A 12382-nucleotide genomic window follows, 5' to 3' on the forward strand; every position below is an offset into this window, starting at 1 on the left:
GTTGGGCTCAGTGGCATTGAGGCCCCAGCCTCTGGGAAAGAGAAGGCCCTCTGCCCTGGGGGCAGGTGTCCCCTCCCTGCTGGGCACCAAAGGTCGCTTCCCAGGTGGCCTGACCCCAGATAACTCCAGGTCTTGCGGTGGAGTCCTCGGCCTCCCTGGCACCTGAGGGGAAGGCAGCCAAGGAGCAGGGACAGAGGCCTGGGGTGGCCAACCCTGCGAGTCCTCTGATGGTTGGCATGACCCGGGGCTGGCTCGGTTTGGTCAGAGGTGCCGGTGGGGCCCCTGGGTGCTGGGCAGCTGGGCCCTCATGGTCTGGATGCTGCCCAGGATCTTCTTCTGGTGGCCCATGAGGGTGATGCCCAGGGCACGCACATCCCTGTAAAGGAAGGCGGTGCTGACCTGGGAGTCTGGGAGCTGTGGAGACGGGGACATACCCATCCCTGGAGCTGCCATCCTCCGCGGCTCCACCCCTGGCCTCTGCCCTCTCCCCCTGCTCCCGTGCCCAGGGGCCCACCACTTACTGAGCATTCATACGTAGCACCATGCCCAGAGAGGAGTAACCCCCAGCAGCGAAGTGGTCCCGGTAGCGGCCCATGCGGATGGAGTCCAGCCAATCCCCCACGGTGAGGCCCCCGCCGCCACCCCCGCCCCCGCGGAGGTCAAAGCAGCTCCGGGCAAAGGCGGGGGGCGGGCACCTGAGGCACAGGGGCCCTTGGTAAGTGGTCTGCCAGGAGACACTGGCGCCAGCCACTCAGCCTGCATCTAGGCTCGGCAGTGGCAAGGAGGGTCTGAAGGGTTAGACCGCAGGCTTGGAAGTAGAGGTCTGAACAGGGGTCAGAGGCCCAGGCTGAGTCTGGTCCAGGGGTCAGGGCAGAGCCATCCCAAGGCCTGGACTAAGTCTGGGCCTTGTCTAGGGCAAGCAGGGAGGGCAGCCGGGCTTGGGCGGAGCTGGGGTGGGCGCCAGGCACCTGTTGACAGTGGCCGTGGCCCTGAGACCCTCAGGGCTGCGGATCAGCGTGTCCAGGACGCTGACGATCTGGGAGAAGCGAGGCCGCTGGGCCCGGTCCTTGTGCCAGCAGTCAAGCATGAGCTGGTGCAGGGCGCGGGGGCAGCCCATGGGCGCGGGCAGGCGGTACCCCTCCTCCACGGAGCTGATGACCTGTGGGGGGAACACGGCGATGGGCTGGAGCGGTCCCTCCCTCCGAGGCCCCGGCCGCCTCTGCCCAGCCAGGCTCCGGCACTCACGTCCCGGTTGGTCATGTTCCAGTAGGGCCGCTCCCCGTAGGCAAGCACCTCCCACATGACCACCCCAAAACTCCACACGTCGCTGGCCGAGGAGAAGGTCCGGAAGGCGATGGCCTCTGGGGCCGTCCAGCGGATAGGGATCTTCCCTCCCTGCGACGGACACACGAGTGTTGAGAGCTTCTCCCCAGCTCGTCAGGGAGCTGAAGGCAGGGGTCTGGGCTGGGAAACTTGAAGGCTGGTTGGAGAGACACGGCCTCCACCTTCCAAGAGCACCTGTTCTGATGGGGGAGACCTGCACATGGAGCTGGTGTGGAGGCTGAACAAAAGACAGTGGGTGGAGGGCCTGGCACCCAGTAGATGCTCAGTAAGTATCGGTCAACAGGTTGATGCCTGAACAAGTGACGAAGCTCAGAGAACGTGGTCTAGTAATTTTCCAGCTCCCCTGGAGGGTTTTTTTTTGGTCACAAAATCCTTTCTCTACGTGAAACCTTATTTGGAGGCTCAGTGGGCGAGATCTTAAGGGAAGGTCCTGACTGAGGCAGGGGTGGAGGCCCTCCGCCCTTAAGGCGGCCCCTAAAGCACTGCTAGAGAAGCCCAAATCCCCCCAGAACACATTTTGAAAATGCTGGTTTTTAGTCAAACGTTAGAGACAGACGTATAGTGGAGGCGATTCAGAGAGACGCCAACTCTCCCCAAATCTCCCAGTGAGTGAGTGATGGGGGGACCGGCCCTGGTATCTCCGCAAGCCAGTTAGTGACGGAGCAGAGGTGGGAAAGCTTTGGTGCAAACTGAGGTGCAGAGAAGAGGTAGGACTCGCCCCAGGTTGGAGGCAACCCTGAAACGTCCAACTTCCCTAACGACACGTGGGGGGCTCCATCCCAGGGCCTGCTGGAAAGGGGGTGCGGGCTACGCACCGTGGTGGTGTAGGCGGCGTCGGGGTCGTCCTCCAGCACCCGCGAGAGCCCGAAGTCAGACACCTTGCAGACCAGGTTGCCATCGACCAGGACGTTGCGGGCAGCCAGGTCGCGGTGGATGTAGCCCAGGTCCGAGAGGTAGCGCATGCCGGCGCCCACTCCTCTGAGCATGCCCACCAGCTGCATGATGGTGAACTGCCCATCGTGAGTCTGCAGGGGGACGTGGCTTGGGCTTCAGGAAGGCTCTTTGCAGTTTACAAAGTGCCTCACTGCTTAGGAAGCATATTGCTGTTTAAGGTTTGTTCTCACGTCTCCTTTACACTCACAGCAACCCTGAGAGGTAGGTAGGGGGGCAGTGACTGGTCATCCATTTTGCAGAAGGAGAAATGGAGGCCCAGAGAGGTTTCGCCCTGTGCCTAAGAGCACCCAGCAGATAAATGGCACAGCGAGGGCTGGGAATCTAGGGATTTCCACCACCACCCGCCATGCCTCCCAGCTGACTGGGGCCCTGGGTCCCCACAGAGGCACCCCTCTTAGCCTGTGTGCAGGACAGGGCAGCAGGACCCGTGCAGCAGAGGGACTTCCATGTGATGGGGGGCTGAAAGGCAGTTTGATGGGTTGACCCTGAAGACCCCTCCCCACACCTGGCTCGCCCTTCCCCAGGTCTGTTGGGTCCAAGCTCTGGGGAGGAGGGGGTATCTGGAGGTCTCACATTATCTCCCACCATCCAGACTGAACTTCCCTCCCCCGGCCCAGGTGAAAGGAGGGGCGGGGCACGCACCCTCAGGAAGGTGTCCAGAGAGCCGTTCTCCATGTACTCGGTCACGATCATTGCCAGCTGGCCTGGGGAGGGTGACGGGGAGGAGGTGGCTGCTGGTGGGGGGATCAGGAACATGTCCCCCCCGCCCCCGCTATGAGCTGCCAGGAGCTGGGCCAGCACCCAGGGCCCCAGGGAACGTAGGGTTTCCACTGGGGTTCCAGGCTCTGGGCCCCCTTCCCTGCCAAGTCATCTGGGGACCTGAGCCAGGGGGATGGGGCAGGGCAGGGTGGTCTGGGGATGGACCTAGAGCCCTGACCCCAGCAGGAGGGGCCCTGCAGGGTGAGGCTGCCGTCGCCTGGCACCTACCACGGGTGACGACACCTTCAAGGCGGATGATATTGGGGTGGTCAAACTGACCCATGATGGATGCCTCACTCAGAAAGTCCCGCCGCTGTCTCTCCGTGTAGCCGGCTTTGAGGGCCTTGATGGCCACGGGCATGTCCCGCTGCCCCGGCACCTGCAGACGCCCGTAGCAGACTTCCCCGGACTCTCCTGTGAACCCAAGTGGGGCAGGCAGGGGGTGGGCGGTGGGACCTTCCTCCCCTCACCCCAGACTCCGCACTCTCCCAGCCCCACACACCCGAGTGTCTGGCCATGCCGGGCATCTTGGCTCCCCCGTCCCTCTGCACTGGGTGTCCTTCCCCTGGGCACCCCCTGTGATGTCCCCACGCTCACAATCCCTGAAGCTCACCGGAGCCGATGATCTTCTCGATGTGGATTCTAGAGGCTTCGATCTCGCGGGTGAAACCGCGGCCCGCCCGGCCCGGCTCCTCGTAGGTGTGGGGCTCTGCATAGAACTGGGGCTCTGGGATCTTCCCCGGAGGGTGGTGCAGGGGCAGGAAGACGGGTGGAGGTGCTGAGGGGCCAGGAGAGAAGGGCCATCGGTGGGCCCCATGAGGACATTCTCTCCCAGCATTCCCTGGGCCTGGGACGGGACTGGGGGTGGAGTGAGAAGTGTCTCCGGGAATCCCAGGATATGGTGGCAAACAGTAGGTGCCCAATAAGTGCTTGCCACGTGAAAGCAGGGTCTCTGTGGAGTAGCTCTGAGGTCCCTAGGGGAGTTTGGGATTTCTCGTGAGTTCTGAGCCTGTCTGTCATTTTTCTGGGGTCACTTTTAGGGTCCTTAAGACCTTTCCCAATTGTCCTAGGGTAGGAATGTGACCAAAAAAGGTCACATCACAGTGCCAACTCAGATTGATGGAAAGCGGTTCTCTAGAAGACTGTGTTAAGAAGGATTCTGAGACTGCATTCAGGCTCCATGGGAATCAGTACCATGATTGATTCTGCCGTGGGCAAAGAAGTGGGGCATTGAGGTAGGCATCCCCATATTTGCCCTGTTTTCTGAGGTTTCCTGAAAAAGCCCTCTGTAGCAGGGGTTCTTGTCTAAGAGTATATGACCCCCCAAAGTTGTATGTGAAATTGTGTGTGAATGCCGGTATCTGTGCATTTCCCTGGGGAGAGGGGCTTTAGCATCCTCTTCAAACCCAGGAAAGTTGCACAGCACTTCACCTCTGGGGTCTCGGGTCTCTGTGACAGCCCTCTGTCTCTCTCTGGGGCTCTAGTCTTTTCTGTGAGCACCTTTCTCCTTCCCACCTGCGCCACCCCCAGACCAGCAGTGGTTCCTACTGTGACCTCCTCTTCTGCATCCAGATCCCCGGGCCCTGCACTCACCCTGCCCGTTCTGATAGTGCATCTTCTCCTCGTCCGAGTGCTGGAAGGCCTTGCTGTAGCCGCAGTGCCTGTGGAGGGTGGACCGTCCCTGGCTTCAGCCCTGACCCTGTTCAGGGACACGTCCAAACTCCTCCCTTCTACCCCCTTTCCCCTTTCAGGTCAGCTTCTGCCACCCCAGCCCCTTCCCCTGCAGGGGGGGGGGAGTCCCAACCTCAGGCTCTCAACCCAGCTGAATTGTGACATCCTTGACATTTACAAACACCATATAATTTACAAAGTCAAGTCCACTTGGCCCTCACAGCAAAGTCTATGGTATTATTGGCTCAATTTTACACGAAAGCACCCCTGGTAGAGGGGCTGGGAGATGAGGCTTCTGATGCCAACTCCGCCGTGTGACCTTGGCAAGCTCCTTCCCTTCCCTGGACCTCAGTTTCTCCATCTATGGATGATCTTTCCAATTCTCGCTGAGTGGGACCCTAAGCCCACACCACCTCCCTCTGGAACAGAGTGGGAGGGGGAGAGTAAGTAAGAGCATGGTCTTTAGTTTTAACAGACCTGGGTCCTGTCCCAGTTCTGACACCTACTTAGTCGGTGGGCTGGTTTAGGGGTGCTGTGTGTCTGAAACACGTCTGAGTGGAGATGGGAGTGGGCAGCTGGACCTCAGCGGACAGGCCTGTGCTGCTGACACACTTGGGGGACGTCAGCATGAAGGCAGAATTCAAAGCCGTGGGCCCTGAGAAGGTCACTCAGGCAAGATGGAGCTGGGTAAGTAGGAAAGAGAAAAGGGTCCCAGACCAGCCTGGGGTCCTCCAGCTTTCAGGAAGTTGTGCAGAGAGAAGGGGCTGGCGGAGATGGAGGGCAGGCCAGACAGGTGGATGGCAAGTGGGGGGGGGGTGTGAGCCGGACATGGAAGGCAAGAGAAAAGCGTTCCAAGAAGGAGGAAGGAAGAACAGGTGTATCTGTAAGTGAGCCCAGGCTCAGCGGGGCTGGGGGCAGGCAGGAGACACAGTGCTCCGGGGGAGGGGTTTGGGGCGGCTGGGGGCCAGGACCACCCACCTCTTCTTGCAGATGAGCAGGAGTAGGAGCACGACCAGGCCAGCGACGAGGGTCAGGCAGATCCAGACGATGGTCCGGGTGTCGTGGCGGGGACCTGTGGGGGGAAGCCAGGCTGGGGGGCCAGCCACTCAGCCCCGGCCTCAGGCGCAGAGGTCTGGCAGCCTTCCCGGGGCCAGGCCGCACCCTCCTCTGCCCCACCCTCCCCTCTACAAGTTTCCCCTTCAATATCCTGCTTTCCAACCTGGTGCCACCACTTCCTGGGACCGTGTAACCTGGGCAGAGTCTCTAGACTTCTCTGAGCCTTAGCTTTCTCACCTGTAGTATGAGTCCAAAAATGCCTGTCCTCCCCGTTTCTGTAACAGTGACAAAGCTGAATATACTGAGAGCTGCACATTCCAGTCAGTAACCCACATCCCTTCCAGGGATAACCCAGTATTATCGTTAGTTGTCTCATGAGAAAACCGAGGCCCAGAGAACTCAAGGAACTTACTCAAGGACACACAGTAAATGGGATGGAGCCAGGCAGGATCCTACCTGGGCGGTCTCAACATGGTATCAGACCTAAGAACACTTGAGACACACAAGTGCCAAGGGGGTGCCAGGTTGAGGAAGGTCATCAACTCAGCCTTGAACCCTCTGTCTTAGCACTGCCCCCCTGGAGGGTGCTGAGTATAGGAGAAGACCCCAACGGGCTGGAGATGGGGGCAGGGGGTTCCCAAGCTTGAATGTGCCTCAGAATCACCCTGAGGGTATGATCAAACCAAAATTTCTGGGCCCCCAGCGCCAGGGTTTCTGCTTCCGAAGGTCTGGGGTGGGGCCTGAGAATCAGCATTTCTGATAGCTCCCAGGGGCTGCAGCTGCTGCTGGTCCTGGACTACACTGTGGGAACCGCTGTTCTGGAGGCGGGGGGTGCAGCGCAGGATGATACTGGGGAAGGGCACAGAGTTTGTCCCCAAGCTGACCAGGTTCAAGTCTTGCTCTGCTGGGTAACCTTGGGCAATTCGCTTTACTGCTCTGACCCTCATTTTCCTCACCTGGAAAATGGGGATGCGGATATTGCCAACTCACTAGAGGGTCTCTGGGACGATTATAAGGTTATCCTGCTAGCAAAGGGCACCATGATGCCTGCAAGTCACACTGATGCTCGGGGAAAGCCTGCAGTTAATGGGCTGTTATGAGCTCTGTCACCTCGGGCATGTAACTTTCCTTCTCTGAGCCTCAGTTTTTTCACCTGTAAAAATGCTGATCTGGCCCATGCACCAGCTCAGCATGTACTAGTTCCCCTCCTCTGACCACCACGACCCTGGCCCTGGCCCTGGCGCCTGGCCCAGCTCCCTCGCCCTCCCCCTCCCTGCACTCACGGGGTTTCCCGGTCTCCACCTCCATGGCCTGGCTGAAGCGGCCGCAGCCAGCCGAGGTGCGGGCTCGGACCTGGAACACGTAGCGGGTGCCCGGCTTGAGGCCCGAGACGGTGGCCCTGGTGGTGACAGCCTTGAGGGTGGAGTAGCTCTGCATCTCCTTGTCCTGCCCGTGGGAGGGGTGGTCAGCCAAGGGTCCCCGGCCTGGTGGCCTCCCTCTTTCTCCCTTCCCTATGGGTACCTTCTCGTAGTACTTGATCTCGTACTCCAGGATGATGCCATTGGGCTGCTCTGGCTCCTGCCACAGCAGTGAGACGCTGGTCTGCCCCGCCCGCTCCTGGCGGATCACCACCACCTGGGACGGGGCTGGGGCAGGGGGAGGGAAGGGAGCTCGGTCAGGTCAGATGGGTGGATGGGTGATGATGGGGACTGACCTCTGTCTGCCCCTTCCTCAGGCCCCGCCCAGGGATGCCGGCTTGGGCCACACTGACCTTGCTAACTGTCCTGTCGCCGCCCCAGGAGAGCCAGTACCCTCTGCTCCTCCTGGCAAATCATTGGCTGCCACCCTGGTCAGTTATCTGGGGTTGGCACAGCCTGGCTCCCAACTGGGATGCTGGGGTTGGCTTGACCCAGATGAGGCCTGACCCCCCAACTTCCACTGTCTCCTCCTCCTCGCTGGCCAAGCCCATCCACTGGAAGCATGCTGGACCCCCGCCAGCCCCATCAAGCAGCTGCACTTGTCGACTCTGAGGCCCCATCACCTGATGTCTCTGTCTCCGTGTCACCCACCCCCGCCCAGGGCCTGGTGTGCAGCAGGCTCTCAGGAGCACTCGAGGAAGGAGGAAGAAAAGGAGAAGGGAGGGGAAGAATCAAAGGAACCAACGCCCTCACTGCCTGGGTTTGGAGGGACATGAGCTGAGCCTGAGGCCCAGGTGAGCCCAAGTATTCTCGAAGTCACACTAGGTCACCCTTTGGCCCCCTTGTTCATTCCCTCATCCACCCATTCCCTCCCCCACTCCTGTGCTCAGAGCAATTACCCCTGAGATGAGTCTGTTGGGAAGGGTCGGATGTCGACCCACAGCCAAACCGAAGGGACTGCCCTCAGAGCTGCAATCCAGTCCTCCCTGACCCCTCCAGCCGCAGGACTCCTCTTCCCCCTCTGCTCACCCGAGTTCCGACCCTGCCCTACTCCTCCCGTGCCCCCCACCTGCCCCATGTGGCCAGCTCTGGCCTCAAAACTGGGTATCCTATCTTTCTGCACACGTCGGAGCTCCCTGAGACAGGGACTGCACATAGTAGGTGCCTAATAAATGTTGCTGGATGACGCTGACATGAAAAATTAAGAAGCAACTCCAGAGTTAAGTTGGAGGGTGTGGTACAGGGGAGACCCCACCAGCCTGGGAATCAGGTCTGGCTTCACAACCCGGCCTGTCTCTTGCTGGCTGGGCCCATGACTACCTCTGGGCAGTTTCTCCACCCAGAAAGTGAAGCTGGTGGGCACCAGCTGCCAGGCGGAGGTGAGGATCAGAGAAGACCACTGTATGTGTGGGACAGACAGCAGCGCCAGGAACACATGGGTGCCTCTTAAAAACCAACAAATTTGCAAGGCAGGAGGTGCTGTGTGAGTGGGGCAGACACAGCGGGAGACTGGGGCTCAGAGGTGGGAGGGAAACAGGGCGGAGCACCAGAGAGGGCTCCAGGGAGGAGGGGGTCGCAGAGAAGAGGCTACGGGGAGGCACGGGGAAGGGGAGGGGCAAGTGGTCTCTGAGGACAGACCTCCCCCATTTGCTCAGGGCTGCTGTCTGCCCCAGGCCCCCAGCCCAGAGCTGTGGGTGTCCACTGGATCATCCCCCTAGAATTTCCTGAATGACTCCCACGTGCTGGGCAGTGGGCTAGGACCTGGGGATACTGCAGTGCCCAAGACAGCCCTCAAGGAGCTTATGGTCTAGTTAAGAGACAGAGTTAATAAGAGAACAAATCAATGCATAATTACAGGTATGCTAGGTGCCATGAAAGACATGAAGAGGGTGCCGTGATGGAGAGGACCTTACGTCCGCAGGGGCCCAGGAGGGAACTGGGCCATTTCAGCTGAGGTGGTCAGGGTGGGCCTCCCAGAGGCGGGGGGACAGCTGACCGAGGACTGAAGGAGGCAGCGAAGGGAACGTCACGGGGAGGAGCACGTCATTCCGACCGAGAGGCAGGGCCAAGGCCCAGGGCAGGGAAGGGCTTGGTGTGTCCAAGGATGAGGACCAGAGGGCAGTGTGGCTGGAAGGGAGAGAGACCAGTGACAGTGGATGGGGTGAGGCTGGGGAGGTGGGCAGGGGAGGGTCTGATGGGTCCCCTGAATCATGGTGCAGGGTTGTCCAGGCAACATGTGATGGACTGAATTGTGTCCCCCTCCCAAAATTCGTCTACTGGAGCCGATAGTATTTGGAGATGGAGCCTTAAGGAGATAATGAGATTTAGATGGGGGCCCTCATGATGGCATTGATGCCTTTCTAAGAAGAGACACCAGAGAGTTCTTTCTCTCTTTCCTTCTCTCTCTCTGCCATGTGAGGACACAGCGAGAAGGCAGCCGTCTGCAAGCCAGGAAGAGGGTTCTCACCAGGAGCCAAATTGGCCGGCACCTTGATCTTGGACTTGTGGCCTCCAGAACTGAGTGGTAAATGTCTGTGCTTTAAGCCCCAGTCTATGGTATGTGTTACGGCAGCCTGAGCTGACTAGGACCGAGGGCATGTGTGTGTGGGGGGTGGAGGGGTCGGAGTGTGGAGGGGGTCACGCTGAAGGGACACCCAGTGGGACTGGTTGGTGGGTGGACCAGGCACGAGGGAGGGAGAGCCAAGGATGACGGCTGGGTTTGGGGCTCAAGTAACCCCATGAACAGTGGTGCCACGTCCTGAGATGGGGGCCTGGGGAAGGGGCTGGTTTGGGGGTTCTGTGTGTCTGAAATACATCGAGTGGAGATGGGAATGGGGAGCTGGGCCTCAGGGGAGAGGCCTGTGCTGGTGACACACTTGGGGGACGTCAGCACGAAGGTGGAATTCAAAGCCGTGGGCCCTGATAAGGTCACTCAGGCAAGATGGAGCTGGGTAAGTAGGAAAGAGAGGAGGGTCCGGACGTGCCTGGGGTCCTCCAGCTTTCGGGAGGTTGTGCAGAGAGAAGGGGCTGGTGGAGATGGAGAAGGACAGGCCGGAGAGCTGGATGGAAAGTGGGGGGTGGGCTGGGCATGGAAGGCGAGAGAAAAGTACTCCAAGAAGGAGGGAAGAAGAGCGGGGGGTGGGAGGGTGGAGTGCCCACCGCAAACTGAATTTCTGGGGACAGGTGGGCAAAGGCGCCCGACTGGAGGTGCCCGAAGAGGCCCACAGAGGAGAGGACGCAGATGTGAGGGCAAGACAGCTCTTTAAGGAAGCTTCCAGGTGAAGAGAAGTAGTCTCGTGGCTGGAAGGGCGTGCAGGCTCACGGGAGGCTGTTCTTTTTAATGATAGAGTACACGGAGCAGTGTGAGGGCCGCAGGTTCTCTGCCCCGCCCTCCGCCCCTGACCAGCCGGACACCTGTCTCGGCCCCCCAGAGACACGCGGGCAGGGGCGGGGCCTGGCACCACGCACAAGGGCCTACTCCCGATTGCGTCACTAGCACCGAGCAGAGAGCGTGGCATCTCACAGGTGCTCCACAGGTGCCAGAGGAATGAGGGTCTCTTGGGATGATGAAGCCCTGGCATCAGGGAGGGGGTGCCCTGGGTTCAGGGTGGGGAAGCCTATTTCACTTGGGAGTGAGACAGACCTGGGTTCGAATCCTGACTCTGCCACTTCTATGTGGTGACCCTGGCTGGCTCCGGGCCGCAGCTCCTCCTCTGTGACATGGTGGGAACGGAGTCACTGAGCCAGGCCTGCGTGGTGTTGGGAGGAGACGGGGGTGAGGAGCCACAGGGCACGTGCCAGGGGGGCTGTTAACAGGGAAACTGCCGCAGGCGGCCCTCGGGTCAGGCTGCCACTCGACAGGCAGGACCCACCAGAATTTGGAAAGAAAGGGGCTAACTTCAGTCCAACAACTGGCTAGAAACAGAGAGGTAAGTGGTTGTCGTCCAAACCAGTATGACCAAATCCATCCCAGGGGCAGCAGTGGCAGCTGTTCTGGAAAATGATAATCAGAGTGATTGGATATCTTAATGACATTTATTGAGCACGTACCGTGGGCCAGGTACCGGGCTAAGCATTTTCATTTCCTTCATTTAAGCCTCAGTAACAGAGCAGGTATTATTACTCCTATTACAACAGGGAGGAGACAGAGGCAGAGAGGGAAAATTCTAGAACCCAGGCCTGGGATGGCCATGCTAGCCTGCCTCTGTGCTTTTTGGTTTCCTTCCACTTATAGAACATGTTTCACTTTTCTAAGGGCGCAAAGCCTGGAGCTCAGAGTCCTGGTGAGGAAGGCGGAGCCCAGGGAGGCAGGCACTTGCCCAAACGCCACAGCAAGTCGGCGCAGTGCTCGGATGCCGGATGCCGGGGAGGACAGGACGAAGGGCCCGGGAGCTGGGGACGGGCGGCTCCGCCTACCTGCCTGGTTTGTGGTGATGTTGACGACGGCAGCCCGGCGGGGCTCTGGGCTCAGGTCGGACACACCGTTGACGGCCTCGATCCAGAAGGAGTAGTTCATGTGGGCCAGTAGGTTGGCCACCAGCAGGCTGGCCTGCACCAGGCTGGTCTGCTGGGGCACGAAGCGGGTGCTGCTCCCGCACGTCTCGCAGTGGCCCAAGGCCCAGGGGCAGCGGCGGCACACGGCATTGTAGGTGATGTCACTGCGGCCGCCCCGGTCCAGTGGAGGGGCCCACTCCAGGGTCACAGAAGTCCCATTCACGCTGGAGATCAGATTCACTGGTGCCGAGGGGGGGCCTGGAAAGCAGAGAATGACAGGTGGGCGTGGAGGGCATGTATTCGGGCTGGTCTAGTCTCCCCCATCAGATCAGGGAAGGGCTGTGGTTCCCCCATGATACATGGGGCTCCCTAAGGATAAGGGCACACCTACTCCATCCTCTGGAAGCTCCCCGAGGGCAGAGGCAGTGTCTCTGCCGTCAGATTGGGAGCACAGTCAGGGTCTGGGCACGGAAGCCACCCTTCCCCCACCCCATGTAGCACCACCCGGATCCTGGGGTTTGTGCTACACAAAATTTTCATCCAGAGCTGGGGAGAGACTGCACATAGCAGCTACCCTGGGTGTGAGATGCCCCAGTCATCTGCATCCCCCACTCCACTCCTTAACCCCCTGGCTGGATTTAATGTAAATGACACTGAACACTGTGGTGGAGAAAAGCAGAGCCCCG

General features: G+C 60.0%; 1 protein-coding gene across 1 annotated transcript in view; it reads right to left on the reverse strand.

The window, feature by feature from the left end:
• Positions 1 to 261: 261 nt before the first annotated feature.
• The window catches only part of EPHA8 (EPH receptor A8), a 33405-nt gene continuing 21284 nt past the window's right edge, over positions 262 to 12382 (reverse strand). Inside the window, exons 5-17 of the mRNA XM_061187023.1 lie at positions 11619 to 11954; positions 7306 to 7430; positions 7068 to 7230; positions 5707 to 5800; positions 4651 to 4718; positions 3671 to 3835; positions 3286 to 3471; positions 2941 to 3002; positions 2160 to 2369; positions 1246 to 1395; positions 969 to 1159; positions 522 to 695; positions 262 to 376 (exon numbers count right to left, since the gene is read on the reverse strand). Of these exons, the coding sequence (XP_061043006.1) occupies positions 262 to 376; positions 522 to 695; positions 969 to 1159; positions 1246 to 1395; positions 2160 to 2369; positions 2941 to 3002; positions 3286 to 3471; positions 3671 to 3835; positions 4651 to 4718; positions 5707 to 5800; positions 7068 to 7230; positions 7306 to 7430; positions 11619 to 11954 (2039 nt within the window). The remainder of the gene's footprint in view (positions 377 to 521; positions 696 to 968; positions 1160 to 1245; positions 1396 to 2159; positions 2370 to 2940; positions 3003 to 3285; positions 3472 to 3670; positions 3836 to 4650; positions 4719 to 5706; positions 5801 to 7067; positions 7231 to 7305; positions 7431 to 11618; positions 11955 to 12382) is intronic.

The sequence above is a fragment of the Eubalaena glacialis genome, chromosome 3 (genome assembly GCF_028564815.1).
Source record: "Eubalaena glacialis isolate mEubGla1 chromosome 3, mEubGla1.1.hap2.+ XY, whole genome shotgun sequence".
NCBI lineage: Eukaryota > Metazoa > Chordata > Mammalia > Artiodactyla > Balaenidae > Eubalaena > Eubalaena glacialis.